This window comes from Pipistrellus hanaki (genome assembly GCF_964339955.1).
Source record: "Pipistrellus hanaki genome assembly, chromosome: 1".
NCBI classification, from domain to species: Eukaryota; Metazoa; Chordata; class Mammalia; order Chiroptera; family Vespertilionidae; genus Pipistrellus; species Pipistrellus hanaki.
The window spans coordinates 51,654,175-51,667,693 of record NC_140503.1 but is presented as its reverse complement, the minus strand read 5'-3'; the positions used below and the strand labels follow the sequence as shown (position 1 = coordinate 51,667,693).

The 13,519-nt window shown below is 37.4% G+C and overlaps 1 protein-coding gene across 1 annotated transcript in view; it reads left to right on the top strand.

Moving 5' to 3' along the window:
- Window positions 1-13,519, top strand: part of UNC13C (unc-13 homolog C) — a 501,491-nt gene that overhangs the window by 265,055 nt on the left and 222,917 nt on the right. Inside the window, exons 10-12 of the mRNA XM_084880006.1 lie at window positions 3,070-3,239; window positions 6,660-6,775; window positions 8,967-9,130. Coding sequence (XP_084736132.1) covers window positions 3,070-3,239; window positions 6,660-6,775; window positions 8,967-9,130 — 450 coding nt within the window. The remainder of the gene's footprint in view (window positions 1-3,069; window positions 3,240-6,659; window positions 6,776-8,966; window positions 9,131-13,519) is intronic.

Below are 13,519 nucleotides of genomic sequence, written 5' to 3'. Positions count from 1 at the left end.
TGTTCTTTAGATGTTAGGGTATCTTAATCTCTTATCTAGTCCATTGAATGCCAAGAGTGCCCTTCAAGGTTTGTTGAAGAGACCAAAATGTCCCAGAAATTAGCAGAATGTTCTGTGTTAAAAACTCTTATATTAAGCAGAAATAGGGTACTTCAGTTTTGTACATTGACATGTCTGACCTCAAGTCTCATTCTTCTATATGCTATGTTATTTTGCCTCATAGGTTAATAGGAGAGAGAGTATACTGTCAGAAGTTGTTAAATAATGGATGTACCATGAGCCCATTGGCAAGCTGGTAAAGACTATAAACATTTTTTTTTCAAAATTTATTTTTACATGCATAGAATAAAATACATAGAATTAAAATCAAACCAATTATGTTGATTTAGCTTTAGTATAATAAAGGTGGTTATAAACAATAGTTTAATTCCATAACACATGTAATGTTATATGTAAATAACTGTGGCTTTAATAGTGAGAAATATCTCACAGATACCAATAATACTGCTGTGGTTTGGTGCCTATATTCATAATTGAAGGCAAAGGAAGATTATGTTGTTTTATTAATTTTTAAGTCCAACTTCTGATGCTCAGAACTCAGCCAATAACCCCTAGTTAAAGACCCCTGTGCTAAAGTGAATGTACAGAGTAAATTGGGATTCAGGGTTGATCATTCAAACTGACTCCAAAAGCTATAGAAAAAAAGTTATAAAGAGAAGGTAACTAGTTGATAATTAAAAATGATTAATTAGTAGGAAGAAAAGCATTAAGGAACAATATATATAAAAGCCATAGTATTAAGAAAAACTGTTTTATGTATGGCCAGTATTAAGTAGTTTGCATCAGCAAGATAGGAAGAGTCCTGGAAATGATGAATGGACTAAAATGTGCAGTTTATTGTTAAAAACAAAAGGATGTTGTAAGTCGATTTGATTTAACAATATGTTATACTAGAGGCCCGTTGCATGAAATTCATGCACTTGGGGGGAGGAAGGGGCGGTCCCTAGCCTGGCCTGTGCCCTCTTGCAGTCCAGGAGCCCTGGAGGGATGTCCAACTGACAGCTTAGTGGGCCTAAGCCATCAGTCAGACATCCTTAGCATTGCCATGGAGGCGGGAGAGGCTCCCACCACTGCTCACCAGCCATGAGCCCAGCTTCTGGCTGAGCAGCACTCCCCCTGTGGGAGCACACTGACCACCAGGTGGCAGCTCCTGCCTTGAGTGTCTGCCCCTGGTAGTCAGTGTACATCACAGTGACTGGTCATTCTGCCATTCAGTCATTTGCATATTAGCCTTTTATTATAGGATATGCTGTAGGTGAGACTCCCTAGAACCATAAGAAATGCAAAAAATTCACTGTTAACTCATTCTTGAATTGCTCCCACTTAAAATCAAATTGCTCCCCCTGTGGGGCGTTTGCTGCACCTTGGAAACCTCTGGGCTTGACACTTTTCCTCTCTGAGCTTCATTTCTGAATACATATGCATATACCATGGGAATTGTAATGTCTTCTCCATCTGCCTCACTGGGTTGTCATGAGAAGGTTCTGAGCTAATAAACCTAGAAATGTTTCATCAAGTAAGTGATGTCTAAATGGGAAGGGATTGTTATTGTTAAGCTCATGGGTACCTTTGCAGGTAGCAGGTGCTGATTAGGGGAGGAGGGCATGATTGTTTTCTGGGACTGTAGCTATGGAAGCTTTGCAGAGGGTTCCGCAGGCCTCAGAGAGGCGGGCTCTAGCCAGCAGCCCTGTAGCGGTGGTTGTCCCTGAGGGTGTTGGTGGGAGGTGGGGCATTAGGGGGCACTAGGGGACAGCCAGGCCGAAGGGGGAGTAACTGTCAAACCTTCCCACTTAATGCATTCTTTAAATTGTACGTGGCTGTTTCACAGCTGTACCTGCTCAAGGTAGGCATCCAATCTCCTGGAGCGGGGTGGGGCTGGGCCAGGGCGGAGCCAGGTGGGCTAGGAGGGTGGGTTTAGCCGCACCCCCAGTGAGTTTCAGCGCACTTCCACCACGGAGAAGGTGCTTCTGCTGTCAGGGAGAAAGAGCCTGACACTGGGGGGCCACTCAGGCCTGCCTCCACCTGGGTATGGAGTTGTGCGGAGGGGAGCGTATCCAGCCCCAGTGGAGGGTGCTCAGCAGCAGCGGGCTGTGGACCCCGGGTGCCTTGGGGGTGCTGATGGGTGTTTGCTGGCCTGCTATTGGTGTGGGCACTCCTGCTGGGGTGGTGAGGGAAGAGATGGGGAGTCTGAGGTGTAGGCTGCAGCTACTCCCGAGGCTGGGTCTTCTCCCCATCCTGTCAGCCTCCCAGTCCTCCTGGGGTTGTGGGAGCTGGGGTAGGGTGTCTGTGCAGGGGGATTGGAAGAGCTCCCTGTGGCCGCATCCTCTTCCTTCTTTACAGTCCAGACTCCTCTCTGGCACTCTCCTCAGACTCCCCAGGAACTAGGTTCCAGCTGCCTGCAACCTGCTGCGCAGGCAGCCTCCTGCTGGTCTGTCAATATGCAAATTGGTCGTTACTGTGACACTGTTAGGACCAATTAGCATATTACATATTACCTCTCTCTCTCTCTCTCTCTCTCTCTCTCTCTCTCTCTCTCCATATATATTTATTTATATTTGTATTCATATTTACTGGGATTTTGAGTTTATAAGTGGCTTATGTGATGTCTGCTTTTGCAACACCCATTGCAATAAAATTGGTTTTATATTTATGATGCAGAATTTTTTAGCATAAATATGTTGTTGTAGACAACTGTTATGAATAAGAAATAAGTCAAAATACCCCAAACAAATATTTCTGACTCAAATTTATTTATATCTAGTTTAGTTAAAAGAAATAGATGGAATAGGATATGCTTTTCCTCTACTTGACATTATTTAACTAATACAACTTTCTTCAATACCCCTGACACCTACAACATACCATGGATTGAATGGGTCAGTGGGAAATATAGTTTATTATGTAGTATACTATGCCTTCCTGGATTATACAGCTTAAAATAAGTTGCTAACATCAAATGCCATTTAGAGCAGTTGTCGTGGTTGTTAACTTACCCACATTTATTTTCAGTGAGTGCCATAACTCCACAGACCGAATCAAAGTCAGAGTGTGGGATGAAGATGATGACATCAAATCCAGAGTCAAGCAACATTTCAAAAAGGAATCAGATGATTTTCTAGGACAAACAATTGTAGAAGTGAGAACCCTGAGTGGAGAAATGGATGTCTGGTACAACTTAGGTGAGTGTCTGATAAAAAGTTAAATAAATTTCCAGAATATCTGTGGCATATAATCTATTCCCATATAGACAAAAATGACCAATGCATTTCTAGAAAATTCAGTTGGACTTTATGTAGTCTAGCTTCATTAGAAACAAAATGGGATAATTCTTTATTCAACTTCAATTATTGGAAGGCATTGGTAAATTTGAAATGAAAAGAGGAAAGTCAAAGAATCAATTAGATGTATTTCAGGAGAAAAATATTTGCCCATTCTTAATTTTTAAATCAGAAAAATATATTTCCGAAAACCTTTGCCAAATGTAATAAAAACTAATAATCAACCTATGACTTGATACTGTTTGAGTTATTTCCTTTTGATCCCTTAATGAATGTTGGCAATAAAGGAAATGTGTATTTTAGATATTTTTCAAATGGTAATATAAATGTTCATTTTAGCCACCAAAGCCAAATACATCTGTGAACTTATGCTTATTCTAAAAATGACAATATTGAGAATATGTTTAATTGGCATGACTGTTAAATGAAATGTTATTATTCAACCAATAGTTAAATAAAGATAACTTTTAAATCAAAGCCTATTTGGCTTAGTGGATAGAGCGTCAGCCTGAGGACTGAAGGGTCCCGGGTTTGATTCCAGTCAAGGACATGTATCTTGATTGCGGGCACATGCCTAGTAAGGGGTGTGCAGGAGGCAGCTGGTCGATGTTTCTCTCTCATCGATGTTTCTAACTGTCTATCCCTCTCCCTTCCTCTCTGTAAAAAATCAATAAAAATATATTTTAAAAAAAGATAACTTTTAATTTGACTTTTACTATAATTGAATAGTAGTCTAGAATCTTCAGTGTTGATTTAATAGTAATAAAAATTATGGATCACTCAGTTTCTGTAAAGTATGTGATCCAAAATTTCTTAATCATGTCATTAGAAATGTTTTAATTAAATTATTAATGGCTGGTGGTGAATCAAAGAAGGGGTTACACAGTTTTAAGATTACAGAGTTTCCATTTAGGATAGCAATATATTAGCAAATTAAAGAGTGCTTTTGGGTTTTTAAAAATGTGCATACTTCAAGTAATATAATATTTGACAAATAGAGAGATAAGGTCATTGAATTAATAAAACTCTAAATTATATAACAATTTAAAGAATGAGCAATATATAACTTATCTGCACACAAAATTCAAGCTACACTTAAGAATTAATTATCAAAAAACTATTTTAAAGAAGTTTCCCTTAAAGAGAATTGGTGCATCTACATTACTGGCATAAAACTTTTACCTCAGTTATAATCATCTTTCCACATCTTACTTTTACTATAAAATAGCTTTATATATAAAAATAGAGATGTTAGGCCAGGGTAAAATTAAGGCCATTAACTCTGTGCAATACTCACAAATTGTGTTTCAATTAAAGAGTTTGCCTATACTTGGACATTTTCCTGTAATAAGTTAGCATATCCTTAAATTGAGGCAGTTAGAATTCAGAACAGAAATTTCTCAAATTGTTCTTTTGACAAAAGACACATGGGTATATTATTTGCCGAGGAATTTGAACATGCTGTTAGTAGTCACTACCCAGCTCTCATGTTTGAAAAGGCCCTTCAGTCTATGGAGAGGAAAACATGATATTACACAGCATGGAAGACTTTGCCTGCTCATCTTCTGTTTGCACATCTGTGCCCTCTTTCCATATTTAATAAATTTTTAAAAAAGGAGGGATGGAAGACAAGTTTTAGCTTTGGTAAAATCCTTCAGTGGTTCAGTCCACATAAACACCATATTTCCATTCTTTGTATAGCGGTCTTCTTATCACTTAGTATTCATTCCTCAAGGCAGAGGAGAACTTGGCCTAAAACCTTGAGCATCCAAGCAGAGCCTGGGCCCCTTGAATCCATTGGGATGATGAAAGTTATAGAACCAGTAGTGTTCCCCTGGGACTATGAAAAGAGCTCTGTGAAAAAAAAAAAAAATGTGGGGACCTGATGCAGCGGGGGCCAGATGTGGCGGGGATCTCCCTTTTCCGTGTCCTGCACAGAAAGAGAGATAAAGTGGAGGTGGCCAGGGATTGAGAAATATTAGAAATAAAGAAAGAAGACACAGAGATAGATTTTAAGCTGGGAGCTGGGTGGGCTGCCATCCTGTCTGCTGGAGAGGCAGGAAGAAGATGACCACCCCTCTCAGCGAATTTATTTTATACTCCCAATGCCAGGAAGTAACTCCAACTTATTTGCATTCTTAAGTAAGCCCTAGCATGCCTGGATTTACATATCTAGTCCGTTCCCTGCTGACACCTGGGCTAATATGAAGGCCAAGTTGACAACATGTCCGCCATCTTGGGGAAACATGTTCCCAATGTGTGGCTCTGCCTACAGCTTGAGTTCAGCTGAAGATAATTAAGGAAAATGTCCTTTTGTCTTCCGAGGCAGCCCTCTACAAAAAAAAAAAAAAAGCCCTGGGAGTTGAATTTCTGTTGGTCCCAGCAGAGAACTTTAATATTTGTTGAGAATCAACAATCTCTCAGCCAGCAAGAGAAACTCTCATGATACTGCCATCCCTGGGGGAAGACTCTTCATAACACAGTGACTATTAAATATTAACAATAAAACGTCAGCAGATATTTCCTAAGAAAAATAAGTAGATTTCATGGTTTAAATTTATCTCATGGCTAAAAATAGTTATACTTAGAAAGATGCCACTATTTTGCGGCACTCTCTCTACTGACACTTCATTTATGAAATGGGTCAGCTTGCCTCTCTATGTTCATCTGTGAAGTGGGTGACAGACGTAGGTCCCCTACCTACATTCACACTCCAGGAAATCAGTGACTGCTTTTATTTCTCTCAAAGCTACTGATTAGTATTGAACTAATATGTACGTGTGTGTACATACACATTACTTGACTGAATTAACTACATATTTATTCCATTCAAGTAAACAGTTAATCTAAAACTCATGAGTAAAAACAGGTGGTAGACTGTAGGTCTTGATGAATCACTAATAAAGAAAGCAATAATTCTTCTTTTGTTAGCCAGAGCTTTGACTCATCTTTTCAAGCACAGAAAGAGTGAAGCTTTTAGATAAATTACTTTCCTGGTTAATTTTATGTTTATGTTATATTGCTTTTAAAGGGCCAAATAATTTAATATTCTAACCAAGTACCCAGCCATTTATCTCAGAATGGCAAGGACTTCTGAGTAAGCTTTTCTAGATGAAGTATGTGTAATGTAGTTTGAATCACAGTGACACAATAGGCACATTACTTTAAGTTCTATTTAGCAGAATCACTATGGTGGGATAATCAAGCCTGATCTAGAAGAATGGCTTTTAGCAATGTAAACCCCTTTTAAGCCTCTCAGAACTTGTATGCGGAATATGGGGTTATCACAAATGACTGACCAATTCCTTTTTGTTTTGTCAGAGAAACGGACAGATAAGTCAGCTGTATCTGGGGCAATTAGATTGAAAATCAATGTGGAAATAAAAGGAGAGGAGAAGGTTGCTCCATATCATATACAGTATACATGTTTACATGAGGTAAGAAACTGGAATTGTATTACTAAAAATCCTGGAAAAGAAATTGGTCTGGGCTGTAAATCATACAATAAAATTTTTGTTCTAAAATATATAATTGAGTTAGCTTGGTGGAGTTGTTTCTGGAGTTCTTACTCTATACTCTAGCAGTATGGACGCAGGTGGGTGTCCTCTACTGGGAGTTTAGAAAAAGCACATGTGATGGGTATGAATAAACAAGGCAATGAGATAATAAACTAATAGACCAAATGAAATGACCATTCTTGCAAGGAGAACAAAGAATGTTTAAAAGCATTTATTACATAAATAAGCCATAGTGAACATTTTGGAAGCATAAAAGATATAGTGGTACTCCAGTAATGAAGAAGAGGATATAACTAATGAATGATTTTTTTTTTAGAACTCTGAGTTAGTGTTTGCGTTTTATTGAAGGTTTAATTAATAATACTGTTTACAACCAGAACTATAAAATGCTGATGTTGTACCAAAGGAATTGGGAGCAATATTTTTTTCTTCCTTTTTCTGAGTACAACAAGGGGCTTTATACATATTGGACCCTCTGCATTTTATCTACCCTTTCCACAAGCATATCTGGGTATGAGAGTGTCAGAATGTAGTTACCCACTCATAGTAGTAGACAATATACCCACCCAAAAGGTAGGGCCCAGCAGGATTAGAGAGAAATAAAGACCACTCTATGTGATTCTAACAGGCAGACTCACCAGTTCCTTTTTGTGTCTCAGTGTAGATACACAAATAATCTTGGACTTCTATTGGATGCTTTGCATCAGAGAGCTCAGTTAGAGGTGTACCCAAAACGATTCTCTGATACAAATGACACTTGTCCCATGTATATATATATATAAAAAAAAATACTAGGAGAAATTGAGGAATGTACTTTTCCCTATATCCAAAGAAGTGAAGTGAAAGTACCCTAAGAGCAAAGACAAGCTGAGAGTATCTTCACATACTATTTTTTCAAATATCTATAAATATTTATGTGCAATTATTTGCACCTCCATTTATTAAAGAAGTCATGAGAAACAGTATGTAGATCTTTTATATATTAGATAGTAGTTATATATAGGGCAAAGGCTTAATTTTCTGACTATTATTTGCTCAGTGTTATCGTTCCTTCAAGAAGGAATTCTGAGAAGCACAATCATGTTAATACAGAAAAACAAACAAACAAACAAACAAACAAAACGGTAAATGTATGATAGTTTAAAAGAGGAGAATCACCCTTCCTTTGTTTTTATCACTTGTATTTTTCTTACTCTTTAATTGTAAACAACAACAGATGATATTTAAGTTTACCATTCATAGTGGTTAAGTTTTTAGACCAATAAAAAAAAAAAAAATCCTGGAACTGGAAAGATGGGAGCCTTAAGGTGTGGGCGGAGATTTGGATCAGGACGACAGCATTATGCTTTGCTTTTTGGAGACTTACCTGCTGGTCAAAGAACAAAACAAAACAAACTGAAACCAAATACCTGAAATTCAAGATAGGCTCCTTCAGGCTACATCCATGCAGCAGTTTCTAAACTTGTTAGAAACAGAAGGAATTCTATGTAGTGAGATTTTCTATTATAGAATTCTCGAACATGCATTTCAACCTCAGTTCATTGCTCTGAATCTTTACCATTTTGCAGCAAAAGCCCTCTAATACCGTGTTTCCCCGAAAATAAGACATCCTCCGAAAATAAGACCTAGCGCATGGAAAAATAAGACATCCCCTGAAAATAAGACCTAGCACATCTTTGGGAGCAAAAAATTAATATAAGACACTGTCTTATTTTCGGGGAAACAGGGTATTTACATACCTAGATTCTGTATTAACAGACAAAATCAGATTATTCAATCAGGGCTCTAACATTTACTCAGAGCCCATATGCAAAATATGTTCTAGCATTTAGAAATGTTTGCATGTAAAAACTTTTACTTTCTCCTAACATGATTGGGTACGTATGAAACATTTTAATTATTGCTCCTGTATAGACCCAGGGAGAAATATAATCAGAATTTGCATAAATTTGATGTTAGAATAAAGATCCAAGCTATTCCTATTGCGTACAAATACTGATGAAACAGTAGATGCAATCACAGTGCAAGTATACTGTATTGAAAGTTATAGTTAGATACTTTTGGCCTATTCTAATGAATTACTGAACAATTGAAAACCACTTGCTTTTAGAATCTGTTCCATTACTTGACTGAAGTGAAATCTAATGGTGCAGTGAAAATCCCAGAGGTCAAAGGGGATGAAGCCTGGAAGGTTTTCTTTGATGATGCTTCCCAAGAAATAGTCGATGAGTTTGCCATGCGCTATGGGATTGAATCCATTTATCAAGCTATGACGTAAGTACCATAGGACATTTATGTTCTCAGAAATCTTCGTTGAGATCTTAAAAACACACACATTCATATCTCTTCTTCTCATTTAATTGAAATTTTCATGTAAAAGACAATTCCATTTTCATGGGCCATTTTAGTGTACCCTGTCTCTTGCCAGCTTTAAAATATTAATGATGTGGTAATTCACTTACCACTGTCTTCTCAGGCTTTTATTTTGTTCTCCAAGTATGGCTCCTGAACTACTAGCATTCACAGCACCTCAGAACTTAGAAATGCAAATTTACCACCTTACCCCAGACCTAGTGAATCGAAACCTGAAGGTGAGACCCAATGATCTTTTCTTTAACAAGCCCTACAAGTAATTCTCATATACTCTGAAGTGTGAGAACCAGTGCCTTGTTTGATATCTGAGAAAGTTAAAGCCTGATGATGATCGAAGAGCATCATGCAAGGTCACAGAGCCTATTAATGTCAAGGATATATCTAGAGCCATTATAATGCCTTAACCCAAACATTGGACTATATCATTCCTTCCTACATTGATATCATTGATGCTAATTCAGTAAAATCAAGATTTATTGAGCACCTGTAGAACCCAAACACCACAGTAAATACGGCACTACCGAAGTGAGCCATACAGACACATACCCGGACTGAGGCGTTTCAGTAAGGATTTAGAATTGGGTTAATACTTGCTTATCCTTTACCTTTTGAAACCTGGTCTAAGTTTGTTACTGCATTTTGTTCAGATATATACTGTATATACTATGTAAACTATTTATGTACAAATATTAGAGGGCTGTTCTTTTATATTAATGATCTGATTATATTTCACATGAGCTGAATAGAAGGTGACCCAGATAATCAGTCATTTTCAACCACCTTACTGATGGATGTGTACTGAACCAAAATCAGTGTTCTTCCTCAAAGTTTACTATTTATAGCATTCAATCACCAGTCATCATTCTAGAATAGCATATGTAAATTTCTTTAAAATGTCTGATAAAATGTGTGCTTTTTCAGTTTACAGAAAGTCCTAATGTTAAATAATAAAGACTGATTCTTAGATGCAATAAGAAAAAGAACTTAGAATTTATCCAAGTGAACTCCCCTCAAAAATCCCTGTTACTGCATCCCTGCTGGTAGTCATTATCCCTCTGCTTGCTCACGCCCACTGGCAGGGCTCTCACTCCTTTAGAGGAAACCTCCTTTGTAACTGAGTAGCCATAATAGAGTCTGTGATTTGCCATCTGCTCTGTCCCATGTCAGTGGCTGTAATAATTCAGCAGGACACCTATACTTTTTTAGTGCAATTAAAATGCACTCCAAAGTAAGTTAAGTGGTCTGCTGAAAAGAGAGCTATGCTTAAAATAAAATTAGAAATAAATTTTTAAAATCACTTGGGAAGAATCCCAATAAAAGAAAGTTATATTTATTATGAAATATCTCTTTGAGCTGATTCAGATTTCTTTAGTTTCATATTTCTTATATTCTGAGAAGCACATTCATGTTAATTCAGAAAAAAATTATGAATGTATGATAGTTTAAAAGAGGAGAATCACTCCTCCTTTGTTTTTATCACTTGTATTTTTCTTACCCTTTAACATATGTAAACAACAACAGATGATAGTTTTAGATACTTTTTGGTATCAAGTGATGTGCAGGTGACTAGGGTCCTATTATGTATCTGGAAACTCAGTTTTTACAAAGCTCCTGTCACTCTAGGAACTAGTCTAACTCAGGAGTCAGCAATTTTTTTTCTATATATGGCCATATAGTAAATATTTTCTGCTATGTGAGTCATGAAATCTCTGTCATAACTGCTCAACTCAGCACTCCTAGTGCAAAAACTGCCAAAGACATTAAGTAAACAAATGGCTATGGCTGTATCCTGATAAAACTGTATTTTAAAAACAAAAACTATGGCCAAAACTGATTTGGCTCAGTGGATAGAGTATCAGCCTGTGGAATGAAAGGTCCCAGGTTCAATTCCGGTCAAGGGCATATACCCTGGTTGCAGGCACATCCCCAGTGGGGGGTGTGCAGGAGGCAGGTGGCTGATCAATGTTTCTCTCTCATTGATGTTTCCAACTCTCTATCCCTCTCTCTTCCTCTCTGTAAAAAATCAATAAAATATATTTTTATAAAAACAAAACAAAAAACAAACAAACAAAACTATGGACTGGGTTTGGCTGTGGGCATTCAATTGCCAACTGCTGGTCTAAAGAGGGAAAGCAAAGCAGACAGGCAGGAGGAAAAAGAACGCCTGGTTTTTGTGTGGCAAATTGACCATTGCGCTTTGACGATAACATAATGTGGTAGATTATCTCTACTCGTAGTTATACATTTGATTTGATATTGATATTTTTATTTTTTAAATGTTTCTTTTATTGTTAAATATGAACCAAGGTGGCCTTAACATTTCTCTCAGCTGAAACAACTCTAGGCTTCTTTCTGCCTGTGGGCCCCTGCTCTCCCCCTCAACTTTGTCCTTACAGAATCCAGAGCCCTAACCCCAGAGGTTCTCACCTCCCTTTTCTTAGAGCATTTACTTTGGAAATCTTAGAATTGTACATTATTTCTCTGTCCTTTTAAGATGGAAACTTTTTAAAAAGACACTTCTCAGTTTTACAGCCCAGGGCTGAATATTTCAAGGATATAGGAGAACCAGAGCTTTTGAACATAATCATCAAGAAAATAGGCCCCTGTTTCCCAGTCTCCATGGAGGGTTTCTAACTTGAGTTGGGGCCTTGCCCCAAGTTGTATTGCTCCCTCCTGTCATGAGGATTAGGAAAAGTTTACTTTTCCTTTGGGTAAGGCCAATTAGCAAATACAGATGACTAGGGTTCCTCTACTCTAACTCAGAATCCCTACCCTCCATTCCCCACCTCAGGTCTTGAAATATTTTCCATCATTTATGTCAGTAGAGTTGAGTTCAGACTGAATTCTGGATTATTTTTTTCATTGAAGAAACTTTCCTAATTCTGTCCCCTGTCATTTTTGCTTTGACAGCACCCATCTGATACCATACATATTTATTCCAATATTGACTATATTCCCTTAGCTCTACTGTACATCACCATGATTAATTTTATAACTAGAAACTTTTACTTCTTCACTCCTTCACCCTTTCAACCATCACCCTAACCCACTTCCATCTGGCAACCATCAATTTGTTCTCTGTAGCTATGAGTTTGCTTCTGTTAGTTTGTTTTGTTTTTTAGATTCCACATATAAATGCAATCATATGGTATTTGTCTTTCTCTGTTCAACTTATTTCACTCAGCATAATACTCTTTAGATCCATTCATGTTGTTGCAAATGGAGATTTTATTATTTTTATGACTGGTTAATATTCCATAGTATATTTATACCATATCTTCTTTATCCATTCATTTATCAATAGACAGTTAGATTGCATCCATATATTGGATATTGTAAATAATGCTGCAATGAACATAGGGATTCATATATCTTTTCCAATTAGTGTTTTGGCTTTCTTCAGATAATTACCCAGAAGTGGAATTGCTAGATAATATGGTAGTTCTGTTTTAATTTTTAAGAAACCTCCATACTACTTTTCATAATGACCATACAATTTTATTATCCCACCCACAGTACACAAGGAATTCCTTCCCTCAACATTCTCACCAACACTTATTTGTTGTTTGATGATAGCCATCCTGACAGGTGTGAGGTGATATCTCATTGTGGTTTTGATTTCTAGTTCCCTGATGATTAGAGATTTGAGTATCTTTTCATTTTCCATTGACTATCTATATGTTCTCTTTGGAGAACATTCAGGTTCTCTACCCATTTTTATTTTAATTTAATCAATCCTTATTTTTCAGATTATTACAATTGTTCCTCTTTTTTCCCCATAGCTTCCCTCCACCAGATTCCCACCCTACACTCTGTCCTGACATCCCCCCCCCCCCCCGACTGTCCTCATCCATAGGTATACAATTTTTGTCCAGTCTCTTCCTGTACCACCAACACCCCTCTCCCCACTGAGAATTGTCAGTCCACTCCCTTTCTATGCCCCTGATTCTGTTATACTCACCAGTTTATTCTATTCATCATATTTTTTATTCACTTGACTTTTAGATTCACTTGTTGATAGATATGTATTTGTTGTTCATAATTTTTATCTTTACCTTTTTCTTCTTCTTCCTCTTCTTAAAGAATACCTTTCAGCATTTGATATATTACTGGTTTGGCAGTGATGAACTCCTTTAGTTTTTTCTTATCTATGAAGCTCTATCTGACCTTCAATTCTGAATGATAGCTTTGCTGGGTAGAGTAATCTTGGTTATAGGTTCTTGATATTCATCACTTTGAATATTGCTTGCCACTCTCGTCTGGCCTGCATAGGTTCTGTTGAGAAATCAG